This window comes from Salvelinus fontinalis, chromosome 6 (genome assembly GCF_029448725.1).
Source record: "Salvelinus fontinalis isolate EN_2023a chromosome 6, ASM2944872v1, whole genome shotgun sequence".
Classification (NCBI taxonomy): domain Eukaryota; kingdom Metazoa; phylum Chordata; class Actinopteri; order Salmoniformes; family Salmonidae; genus Salvelinus; species Salvelinus fontinalis.
In genome coordinates this window covers 46,799,358-46,811,898 of record NC_074670.1, presented here as the reverse complement: position 1 = coordinate 46,811,898, position 12,541 = coordinate 46,799,358, and the positions used below count along the sequence as shown (strand labels likewise).

Sequence of the window (12,541 nt, the reverse complement as noted above, 5' to 3'; positions counted from 1 at the left end):
TGAAAACAGCAGGTCTGGGACAGGTAGGGGTTCCATAACCGCAGGCAGAAGAGTTGAAACTGGAATAGCAGCAAGGCCAGGCGGACTGGGGGCAGCAAGGAGTCACCACGGCCGGTAGTCCCGACGTATGGTCCTAGGGCTCAGGTCCTCCGAGAGAAAGAGAGAAGGAGAAAATTAGAGAGAGCCAAGATTTTCAAAATGTTCATAAATGACAAGCATGGTCAAATAATAATCAGGAATAAATCTCAGTTGGCTTTTCATAGCCGATCATTAAGAGTTGAAAACAGCAGGTCTGGGACAGGTAGGGGTTTCGTAACCGCAGGCAGAAACAGTTGAAACTGGAATAGCAGCAAGGCCGGGCGGACTGGGGACAGCAAGGTGTCAGCATGCCCGGTAGTCCTGACGTATGGTCCTAGGGCTCAGGTTCTCAGAGAGAAAGAGAGAACGAGAGAATTAGAGAGAGCATACTTAAATTCACACAGGACACTGGATAAGACAGGAGAAGTATTCCAGGTATAACCAACTGACCCTAGCCCCCCGACACATAAACTACTGCAGCATAAATACTGGAGGCTGAGACAGGAGCGGTCAGGAGACACTGTGGCCCCATCCGAAGAAACCCCCGGACAGGGCCAAACAGGAAGGATATAACCCCACCCACTCTGCCAAAGCACAGCCCCAACACCACTAGAGGGATATCCTCAACCACCAACTTACAATCCTGAGACAAGGCCGAGTATAGCCCACAAAGGTCTCCACCACAGCACAACCAAGGGGGGGCGCCAACCCAGACAGGAAGTTCACGTCAGTAACTCAACCCACTCAAGTGACGCACCCCTCCTAGGGACGGCATGAAAGAGTACCAGCAAGCCAGTGACTCAGCCCCAGTAACAGGGTTAGAGGCAGAGAATCCCAGTGGAGAGAGGGGAACCGGCCCTGGAGAGACAGCAAGGGCGGTTCGTTGCTCCAGAGCCTTTCCGTTCACCTTCACACTCCTGGGCCAGACTACACTCAATCATATGACCTACTGAAGAGATAAGTCTTCAGTAAAGACTTAAAGGTTGAGACTGAGTCTGCGTCTCTCACATGGGTAGGCAGACTGTTCCATAAAAATGGAGATCTATAGGAGAAAGCCCTGCCTCCAGCTGTTTGCTTAGAAATTTTAGGGACAATTAGGAGGCCTGCGTCTTGTGACCGTAGCGTACGTGTAGGTATGTACGGCAGGACCAACTCGGAAAGATAGGTAGGAGCAAGCCCATGTAACGCTTTAAAGGTTAACAGTAAAACCTTGAAATCAGCCCTTGCCTTAACGGGAAGCCAGTGTAGGGAAGCTAGCACTGGAGTAATATGATCAAATTTCTTGGTTCTAGTCAGGATTCTAGCAGCCGTATTTAGCACTAACTGAAGTTTATTTAGTGCTTTATCCGGGTAGCCGGAAAGTAGAGCATTGCAGTAGTCTAACCTAGAAGTAACAAATGCATGGATTAATTTTTCTGCATCATTTTTGGACAGAAAATTTCTGATTTTTGCAATGTTACGTAGATGGAAAAAAGCTGTCCTTCAAACAGTCTTGATATGTTCGTCAAAAGAGAGATCAGGGTCAAGAGTAACGCCGAGGTCCTTCACAGTTTTATTTGAGACGACTTTACAACCATCAAGATGAATTGTCAGATTTAACAGAAGATCTCTTTGTTTCTTGGGACCTAGAACAAGCATCTCTGTTTTGTCCGAGTTTAAAAGTAGAAAGTTTTCAGCCATCCACTTCCTTATGTCTGAAACACAGGCTTCTAGCGAGGGCAATTTTGGGGCTTCACCATGTTTCATTGAAATGTACAGCTGTGTGTCATCTGCATAGCAGTGAAAGTTAACATTATGTTTTCGAATAACATCCCCAAGAGGTAAAATATATAGTGAAAACAATAGTGGTCCTAAAACGGAACCTTGAGGAACACCGAAATGTACAGTTGATTTGTCAGAGGACAGACCATTCACAGAGACAAACTGATATCTTTCCGACAGGTAAGATCTAAACCAGGCCAGAACTTGTCCGTGTAGACCAATTTGGGTTTCCAGTCTCTCCAAAAGAATGTGGTGATCGATGGTGTCAAAGGCAGCACTAAGGTCTAGTAGCACGAGGACAGATGCAGAGCCTCGGTCTGACGCCATTACAAGGTAATTTACCACCTTCACAAGTGCAGTCTCAGTGCTATGATGGGGTCTAAAACCAGACTGAAGCATTTCGTATACATTGTTTGTCTTCAGAAAGGCAGTGAGTTGCTGCGCAACAGCTTTTTCAAACATTTTTGAGAGGAATGGAAGATTCGATATAGGCCGATAGTTTTTTATATTTTCCGGGTCAAGGTTTGGCTTTTTCAAGAGAGGCTTTATCACTGCCACTTTTAGTGAGTTTGGTACACATCCGGTGGATAGAGAGCTGTTTATTATGTTCAACATAGGAGGGCCAAGCACAGGAAGCAGCTCCTTCAGCAGTTTAGTAGGAATAGGATCCAGTATGCAGCTTGAAGGTTTAGAGGCCATGATTATTTTCATCATTGTGTCAAGAGATATAGTACTAAAACACTTAAGTGTCTCTCCCGATCCCAGGCCCTCGCAGAGCTGTGCAGATCCAGGACAGCTAAGCCCTGGAGGAATACGCAGATTCAAAGAGGAGTCCGTAATTTGCTTTCTAATGGTCATGATCTTTTCCTCAAAGAAGTTCATGAATTTATTACTGCTGAAGTGAAAGCCATCCTCTCTTGGGGAATGCTGCTTTTTAGTTAGCTTTGCAACAGTATCAAAAAGAAATTTTGGATTGTTCTTATTTTCCTCGATTAAGTTGGAAAAGTAGGATGATCGAGCAGCAGTGAGGGCTCTTCGGTACTGCACGGTACTGTCTTTCCAAGCTAGTCGGAAGACTTCCAGTTTTGTGTGGCGCCATTTCCGTTCCAATTTCCTGGAAGCTTGCTTCAAAGCTCGGGTATTTTCTGTATACCAGGGAGCTAGTTTCTTATGACAAATGTTTTTCGTTTTTAGGGGTGCAACTGCATCTAGGGTATTGCGCAAGGTTAAATTGAGTTCCTCAGTTAAGTGGTTAACTGATTTTTGTCCTCTGACGTCCTTGGGTAGGCAGAAGGAGTCTGGAAGGGCATCAAGGAATTTTTGTGTTGTCTGAGAATTTATAGCACGACTTTTGATGCTCCTTGGTTGGGGTCTGAGCAGATCATTTGTTGCGATTGCAAACGTAATAAAATGGTGGTCCGATAGTCCAGGATTATGTGGAAAAACATTAAGATCTACAACATTTATTCCATGGGACAAAACTAGGTCCAGAGTATGACTGTGGCAGTGAGTAGGTCCAGAGACATGTTGGACAAAACCCACTGAGTCGATGATGGCTCCGAAAGACTTTTGGAGTGGGTCTGTGGACTTCTCCATGTGAATATTAAAATCACCAAAAATTAGAATATGATCTGCTATGACTACAAGGTCTGATAGGAATTCAGGAAACTCAGAGAGGAACGCTGTATATGGCCCAGGAGGCCTGTAAACAGTAGCTATAAAAAGTGATTGAGTAGGCTGCATAGATTTCATGACTAGAAGCTCAAAAGACGAAAACGCCATTTTTTTTTTTGTAAATTGAAATTTGCTATTGTAGATGTTAGCAACACCTCCGCCTTTGCGGGATGCATGGGGGATATGGTCACTAGTGTAACCAGGAGGTGAGGCCTCATTTAACACAGTAAATTCATCAGGCTTAAGCCATGTTTCAGTCAGGCCAATCACATCAAGATTATGATCAGTGATTAGTTCATTGACTATGACTGCCTTTGAAGTGAGGGATCTAACATTAAGTAACCCTATTTTGAGATGTGAGGTATCACGATCTCTTTCAATAATGGCAGGAATGGAGGAGGTCTTTATCCTAATAAGATTGCTAAGGCGAACACCGCCATGTTTAGTTTTGCCCAACCTAGGTCGAGGCACAGACACAGTCTCAATGGGTATGGCTGAGCTGACTACACTGACTGTGCTATTGGCAGACTCCACTAAGCTGGCAGGTTGGCTAACAGCCTGCTGCCTGGCCTGCACCCTATTTCATTGTGGGGCTAAAGGAGTTAGAGCCCTATCTATGTTGGTAGATAAGATGAGAGCACCCCTCCAGGTAGGATGGAGTCCGTCACTCCTTAGCAGGTCAGGCTTGGTCCTGTTTGTGGGTGAGTCCCAGAAAGAGGGCCAATTATCTACAAATTCTATCTTTTGGGAGGGGCAGAAAACAGTTTTCAACCAGCGATTGAGTGCTGAGACTCTGCTGTAGAGCTCGTCACTCCCCCTAACTGGGAGGGGGCCAGAGACAATTACTCGATGCCGACACATCTTTCTAGCTGATTTACACGCTGAAGCTATGTTGCACTTGGTGACCTCTGACTGTTTCATCCTAACATCGTTGGTGCCGACGTGGATAACAATATCTCTATACTCTCTACACTCGCCAGATTTAGCTTTAGCCAGCACCATCTTAAGATTAGCCTTAACGTCGGTAGCCCTGCCCCCTGGTAAACAGTGTATGATCGCTGGGTGATTTGTTTTAAGTCTAATACTGCGGGTAATGGAGTCGCCAATGACTAGGGTTTTCAATTTGTCAGAGCTAACGGTGGGAGCCTTCGGCGTCTCAGACCCCGTAACGGGAGGAGTAGAGACAAGAGAAGACTCAGACTCAGACTCCGACTCGCTACATAATGGGGAAAACCGGTTGAAAGTTTCTGTCGGCTGAATGAGCGACACCGGTTGAGCATTCCAACAGCATTTCCCTCCAGAAGCCATGAGAAAGTTGTCCGGCTGCGGGGACTGTGCGGGGGGATTTATACTAACGTTACTATCTGTACTTACTGGTGGCACAGACGCTGTTTCTTCCTTTCCTACACTGAAAATACCCTTGCCTAACGATTGCGTCTGAAGCTGGGCTTGCAGCACAGCTATTTTCGCCGTAAGGCGATCGTTCTCCTGTATATTATGAGTACAGCGACTGCAATTAGAAGACATCATGTTAATGTTACTACTTAGCTTCGGCTGTTGAAGGTGTTGACGAACCATGTCCAGATAAAGCGTCCGGAGTGAAAAGGTTGAATGAGGGAAAAAAGTTGCGATGGAAAAACTAAAAATATAAACGGTAATTAAAAACAGAAACAAAACAAAAAACGTAAAGTTGTCAGCTAGCAAAGTAAAGTTCGCAGCAAATCGCACAGCAACAAAACGCACAGCAACACGTCTGCAGATTCAACAGGAAGTTAATTTCTTTGCCACTCTATTATTGCACGCAGAGGTGACTTTTTACTCCTGAACTTATTTTTGCATTCTATAACAAAAGGCTTGAAAATTTCCTGACTCAAGACATTTTTGATTTTCAGTTTTTATTAATTTGTAAACATTTAAAAAAAAACATAATTCCACTTTGACATTATTGTGTGTAAACCAGTGACACAAAATCTCATTTTAATCCATTTTAAATTCAGGCTGTAACAACACAATGTGGAAAAAGTCGAGGGGTGTGAAAACGTTCTGAAGGCACGGTGAGCACCGAAAGGAAATACAATTTGAAAAAAGAAAAGCAAAAATTAGTAATCACAATCACATGTTTGTTTGCTTCAAGACTAATGAGTCTTAAGTCTACACAATGTTATTTACAAGGAGCGGTTCACATCTTTTTTCACATATATCTGTTAGTAATTTTAATCACCATTAAATACATTTATTTCACTCTACAATTCCACTTTTTCATAGTATGAATGTCCTTATTTAACCAATGTACTGTAATACATTTATTTGCTGCAGACAAGAGTATAATCAATAGATAAGCATTTTGAGTGAAGCACTCGTTGGCTCCTTTGCCAGGGAGCATTTAAATATATTGTTTACAAAGTCAAAAACATAATTCCAGAAGTTCATCATTCTAGAACAAGACCCCAAAACAAGTGGATAGTTTGTGAACAATTCCCCACATTTTCTTCAGTATTAACTGGTTCTTTCTTTACTTATCTTCACCATTGTTTCTGGTGTTAGAAAGTACCCAAAATGGTATTGCCTCCTAAGTTTAATTTTCAATGTTCTCCCCAAGTTCAGATTCCCACTTGCACTTAGTTTGCAGAGTATTGCGCTGTGCCATGATATCAACACATTGGTACAGCTTTATTTGTTTACTACTAGTTGCCATTTTCTGATTATTGATTCAGAGTTTTTCTATGGGAGAGGGCTCACCCTTTGTTATTACCCATTTGGGGTGTTTCAGTAAATAGTCTCTTAGCTGTAAATAGCTAAATAAATCTGACTTTGGCAAATGGAAGTCTGAACTTAGTTCGTCAAATGATTTAACTTGGTTGTTCTTTAAGACTTGGTGTACATATTGCAAATTAAGTAATTACCACGTTTGAAAACCTGAATCTAGTGACAATGGGACGAAATCTGTAAGATACGCAATACCTGTTAGGGATGATATGTCCATATGAAGATGGAAACTGCGTAGTACTTTCCTCCAAATCAGCCTCCTTCTGTCATAGTGAATCTAGACAGTACCTTGCTCAATGGCCTTTGCGTGTGTGTACCCTGGCGTACACACAGTCCTCCTCCTCAGGTGTGTCTACCTTCCGCCGGGGACCCTGTAATGTTTTATTCTGTCCATACTCCACCTCCATTGGCTGATGGGGAGCCCCAGTGATTTTCACCTGTCTGTACTCCACCTTTCTTTCCTGCTGTCTCATCTGCTTCTTCAGTATCCTGATATTCGCGTATTCCACATCCTGACTGTCAACATTAACTGTGGAGAGAGAGAGAGAGAGAGAGAGAGAGAGAGAGAGAGAGAGAGAGAGAGAGAGAGAGAGAGAGAGAGAGAGAGAGAGAGAGAGAGAGAGAGAGAGAGAGAGAGAGAGAGAGAGAGAGAGAGAGAGAGAGAGAGAGAGAGAGAGAGAGAGAGAGTCAGAATGCATCTTAATATTTTACTGGCAAGACTGACATTGTAAATTATCCGTGTTTTTTGAAACTGCACTGTTGGTTAGGGGCTCGTAAGTAAGCATTTCACTGTAAGGTTGTATTCGGCGCATGTGACTAATACCATTTGATTTGATTTGATATTGTAGTACTTAAAAAAAAGATGAAGAGCTACAGCTAAATATCCTCTAACCTGAAGTCTTTGGAGGTTTCTTTTTCTTCTGGACACAGTAAATGACCAACACCATCACTAGGACAAGGACTATGCCTGCCAGAGACCCTGCTACCGTCCCTATGATCTCTGGGTAAAAGAGAGGAAACAGAGACAGAACAACATATAAGCATGACGGTTGTTTCAATGTAGCATGAAGGTCGACTCATTGCAACCACTGTTACTACATAAAAGGCCATGAAATCCATCATTAGTATTAATGATAACTAGATAGTAAATTGTGGGACTTGCTTAAGCTGTTTTAAATGATTTTTGTGGTAGTGGAAAAAGTGTTCAAATTTGAGATTTGAAAAGCAGAGAAGTAGATTAAGATTTCGTTTGGCTCCAAGTGTTTGTCGAAGTTGTTGTGAAAGTGGTCAAAATGTCAGTTGTTTGTAAAAGTCGACACGAAAAGTAGTTGATGCAATTAATACAACAGCTGTTACTGTTGATTGGCAGATGACCATTCTGTTCTGATTTCAGATTTGAAAAGCAGAGAAGTAGACCAAGATAGCATACCCTTTAAGTTTTTGTCTAACTGGTTGGGAAAGTGGTCAAAATGTCTGTTGTTTGTAAAAGTTTACAGAAAATGTAGTTGATGTTATCACTATAACAACTGCATAATTTGATCGGTAGAAGATCATTATGTTCTGATTTCAGATTTGAGTAGCAGAGAAGTAGGCGGAGCAGTCATATGCTCAAATTTTTATTCTAACTTGATGGAAAAGTGGTCGAAAAGTCAGTTACTTGGAAAAGCTGAGAGGAAATGTAGTTGATGCGATTACTAAAACAGCTGTTTCATTTGATGGGCAGAAGATAATTCTGTTCCGATTTCAAATTTGAATAGCACAGGAGCAAACTTATATTTCATACACTTTCTAAGTCTATCGTCTAAATTGTCGGGCAAGTGGTCAAAGTAGCTGATTTAGGTCAGAGGTTACATTGTTTAGAGTGAATCGAATAGAATTTTGGAAGTCATGATGTCACAATGGGTCCTTTATTATGTTGAGGAAATCCTATTAAAGTTGATGGCGGCCCAAAAAAAAGGACAAGTTTAAACAGTGTACTAAAAATAGCGCTACAAAGAATTATAATATATAATATTATAATATATAATATATATATAATATATATAATATATAATATATTATGATTTAGAGTGGGATGATTTAGAGTGGAGGTCACTAGATTGTCAGGTCACTTACCTTTGGTTGCCTCTGTTTTATCTGTTTTACTGGTGAAGGCATTTGTCACAGTTGTGTGTGCCACTGTTGTAAGCTCAATACACAGGGTATTACCAGTGGCAATCACCCACTCTGATATCTTTGTCCCGTTGGAAGTGCAGTTAACATACATAATCCCTGCAGATGATCAAATAAACAGGAATTGTATACGTATCTGAATTGAACACTGGCAAATGGATAGTGCTTTCTTAACCGTTCAATGTCCATTGATAAAGATTGATCATCATCATTATTATCATTAATCACTGATATTATTTTACATAATATATTGGAATAACAACATTTATTAAACTGTAGTTTACCCTCACAGGGGGAGATTATTTTGCTCACAGTAACACTGTTGATGTTGTTTTTGACGGTGCAGGTGAGATCTCCAGACTGGCCTCTCTTCAGTGTTATGGTGTTCGTCTTGTCACCAGGGGAGGCGTCAGTGTCTCGATGTGTGTGTCCGTCCAGAGTCCAGCTGTACTGAGGACTGTCCCCCTCAGAGGAGCAGGACACCCTCATCTCTCCATGGGTCAGACACTGAGAGGACAGCTGAGGAGATGACACTGGGGCTGTGGAGGAAGAAGAATCGACATCTGTAGACATTTGCAGACTTTCGCAAAAACAAATGAGAAAACACTTCTTCTAGAAGTAGAAGGCCACAGAAGCTTTTGCAGTCAAGTTATTATAGTTATAATTAATATTTGTCAATATGAGATTTTTAAACGGTTATCCAGTTACTGTACCTTCAATAAACAGTTGTAGTATTCTGGTCCCTAATGTTTTCCCATCTGAATTAAATGTGTCTAGTCTATATTCAGCAGAATCATTCCTTTCTGTGTTATCTATCCTAAATGTCCCGTTGTTGATAAAGAAGTGTGCTCTGGTTTCAATGGATTTGTGGAATTTCACTATTTCTGAGGGTTTGTTTCTAACTTTGAGCATCATTTTAGCAGCATCATTGGATTCGGTTTTTAATAATATGTCAGGGACTCCACTGGCAACGTTTATCAGCTGGAGAAAGACAGTTCCTCCCAGAGCTCCATAACACTGAGCTCCATCCAGTGTAGCATCACAGGGGGTCTCCATGCCTGAAAATCAAGAGGAAAATAGACACTGTAGTGACTATCACTGTCCTAGCTGTGTAACAATCGTTGTTGGAAGGATTGGACCAAGGTGCAGCGTGGAAGGCGTTCATAATTTTTATTAATGTGAACCAGCAACAAAACAATAAAGAGTAACAAAACATACAGCTTTGTAGGGCTAAAAAGCAACAATACAAAATCAAGATCCCACAAACAACAGGTGGGAAAAGGCTGCCTAAATATGATCCCCAATCAGAGACAAAGATAGACAGCTGCCTCTGATTGGGAACCATACCAGGCCAACATAGAAAAACAAAAACTAGACTACCCACCCTAGTCACACCCTGACCTAACCAACATAGAGAAATAAAAGGTTCTCTAAGGTCAGGGCGTGACAAGTTTTGAGGTTTAATTTTATGGATGAGAATACAAGCAACAGTATAACCAAACCAATGACATCAAGGTAATAGGCAACATAACAGTACCTCAGTCAGTTATAATTATCACAGGACAATTAATAAAAAGATATCTGTCTTTTTCAGTGTTTTGAATATTGTCTCTGTATCTATCATTAGTCATTATGAGAGGGATTCATTTGACAAAAGTGATTCTGAGTAGCCTATAGTATACCACAAAGAGCTTTGATCTCATGGTTCACGTTCTGCATAAAATTAACAAGGCTCTTTACTGTATATCATGCGTAAAACAAGAGGGAAATCAACACATAAAGAAACTTCTTACCACGAGACACTGCTGCTAACATCACCAACAGTCCAAACAGAGCCTGCATGTCTCTTCACAACACAGGGCTCAAGTTAACAAACTAAGATACACTGTACTGTAACAAAATCCTCTATTTTCGATGCAGTGCTGAATTTCAATAACTTGACAATTTACAACATTAAAAAAAACTATGCCAACGTGGTATGAAAGACGCTCCAGCTGTCCTCGTGAATCATTAGAATTCACTTTGTTGTTGACAAGCAAATTAGATTATTAATAGGTTCTGACACAAGAAAGAGGAACAGCCTCATCAAAGTTTCACTTGTTCACTACATAAACAGCCAGGCTGGCTTTATTCATGCCTCTTGATGTGTAATATCAGACAAGTTGTACAAAAGTGCTAAGTGAGTCTACACTCTCAGAAAAATAGGTCATATCTAGAACCTAAAAGGGTTCTCCGACTGTTCCCTTTCCACGGAGGGTTCTACATGGAATTCAGAAGGCTTCTACCTCTAAGAGTGTACTTTTGAGTGTAATGAAATGTTTGTGCCTGAGAAAATGACACCTTGTTCACTTTGTCAGGGCAGTGGTCAGCTTTAACATACTGTGCAAGCTTTTCATCCCTGAAATGAACACATTACCTTCTTCACAATCCAAGGAGTAGGCTCTTTCAGTCCATTTAAGGTTGTGACATTATAAAAAATACATGAAGGAGAGAGGGAGAGGAGGACAGGTGAGAGAAATACAAAGTGAAATAGAGAGGACTCGCAGACTCACATTCCAATGCTTCCCAAATGGTTGTTTGTGACTCATTGATGACATCAACCGGTTGTAACTGATACCTTTTGGGTTGCAGCTAGACAGAATAACAATAAATCATAATGGACTGCATTTATAGAGCAATTCCTGGGAGCTCAAACCGTGATGAATTGGGTTTGTTCATTAGATGCAAAATAGGAACGGAAACCAAAAAAGGAACCATTTTTCCTTAGAGGACACACTAGAGGTCTATCCTTTCAATCACAAACTTCTGCAGTGAATGACAAACTTTTACTACTGCACAATAACCTTGTTGAGAGTTTGTAAAAAATAAATAATACATCAATAAATGAAACATTCAATCAGTAACAGAGAATATGACAAATGTAGAGACAGTTGTTGGGTTATTTATTTAGGTAAAAAATGTACAAAACCCTCAGTAGTGAATTTCATGAAATATAAACAGTAATATGGGAAAATTGATATCATTTGTTACAGTAACATTATCAGTGTCAGTCCTATTTGCCAACGTACAATCATTGGATAACAAAATAGACGAGCTACAATAACGAATATCCTACCAACGGGACATTCAAATCTGTAGTAGCAAATGTTTCCCCAAGTCATGGCTGAACGACGACATGTATAAAATACAGCTGGCGGGATGTACGCTGCAATGGCAAGATAGAACATCTGCCTCCGGTAAGACAAGTGGTGGCGGTCTGTGTCTATTCGTAAACAACAGCTGGTGCCTCAAGTCTAATATTAAGGAAGTTTCGAGGTTTTTCTCACTTGAGGTAGAGTGTCTCATGATAAGGTAGACCACACATGAGGGTTACTGTATGTAAGCCTTCAAAGGCGTATTTATCCCCCCAAAACATGTTTTCATAGATTAATAATTAATTTGACACAGTCCCTCACAAATCATGCATGACAACATTCAATCTTTCAATATAAATTGCATTTGGCTTCTATGGAATATTCTTATTTGGCAAATATATGTGAGTTTTTTAGATACTGATGATCAGTGGTACTCCTCTGGTCTCCAAGTGTCTGAATTAAAGATTTCAAAACAATATTCAGCAGAATCACTCCTCTCTGTGTTATTTGTTTTAAATGTCCCATTATTGATAAAGAACTCTGATCTGGCTCTAATGAATTCATGGATGACTTTGTTTTGTTTCATTTTGAATATCTCTGTATTAGCACCAGTGGGGTCTTTTTTGAATTTGAGTTTGGATCCTGTGGCATCATTCATCAGCTGGAGATAGACAGTTCCTCCCAGAGCTCCGTAACACAATATGTTCTATGTAGCATTACAGTATGTCTCCATGCCCGGGGATAGAAAAACATAGCTGTTTTGTTGATAGTGATGATAAGTGTAAATCCTTTGCTAAAACTTTATTAATACCATTTCACTTTGTGACATTTTGCTTGCCCAAACATTTATTGTTTAAAGAACTTATGAAAGAGATTGGTGCGTTTTTTTTCACTATATGATCATGGCATGCATGGGGTTTTTCAAAGACAGACATCTGTTTAAAATCACTTGATGG

At 40.9% G+C, this 12,541-nt stretch overlaps 1 protein-coding gene across 1 annotated transcript; it reads right to left on the bottom strand.

The window, feature by feature from the left end:
* Positions 1-5,449: 5,449 nt before the first annotated feature.
* On the bottom strand, positions 5,450-10,450 carry LOC129857925 (uncharacterized). The gene is made up of 6 exons (XM_055926626.1): positions 10,245-10,450; positions 9,165-9,509; positions 8,736-8,990; positions 8,395-8,550; positions 7,172-7,279; positions 5,450-6,808 (listed from the first exon to the last, which is right to left on the bottom strand). Exons 1-6 carry the CDS (start codon positions 10,291-10,293, stop codon positions 6,573-6,575), a joined length of 1,149 nt encoding a protein of 382 aa, XP_055782601.1. The 5' UTR covers positions 10,294-10,450; the 3' UTR covers positions 5,450-6,572.
* Between the last annotated feature and the right edge of the window lie 2,091 nt (positions 10,451-12,541).

Bases quoted from the DNA above. Each gene is read 5' to 3' on its own strand.
- LOC129857925 (XM_055926626.1), bottom strand. From the start codon at position 10,293: ATGCAGGCTCTGTTTGGACTGTTGGTGATGTTAGCAGCAGTGTCTCGT. The intron at 9,510-10,244 runs GTAAGAAGTTTC...CTTGATTTTCAG, and splicing joins GTTAGCAGCAGTGTCTCGTG to GCATGGAGACCCCCTGTGAT. The intron at 7,280-8,394 runs GTAAGTGACCTG...TCTTTTACCCAG, and splicing joins TAAAACAGAGGCAACCAAAG to AGATCATAGGGACGGTAGCA.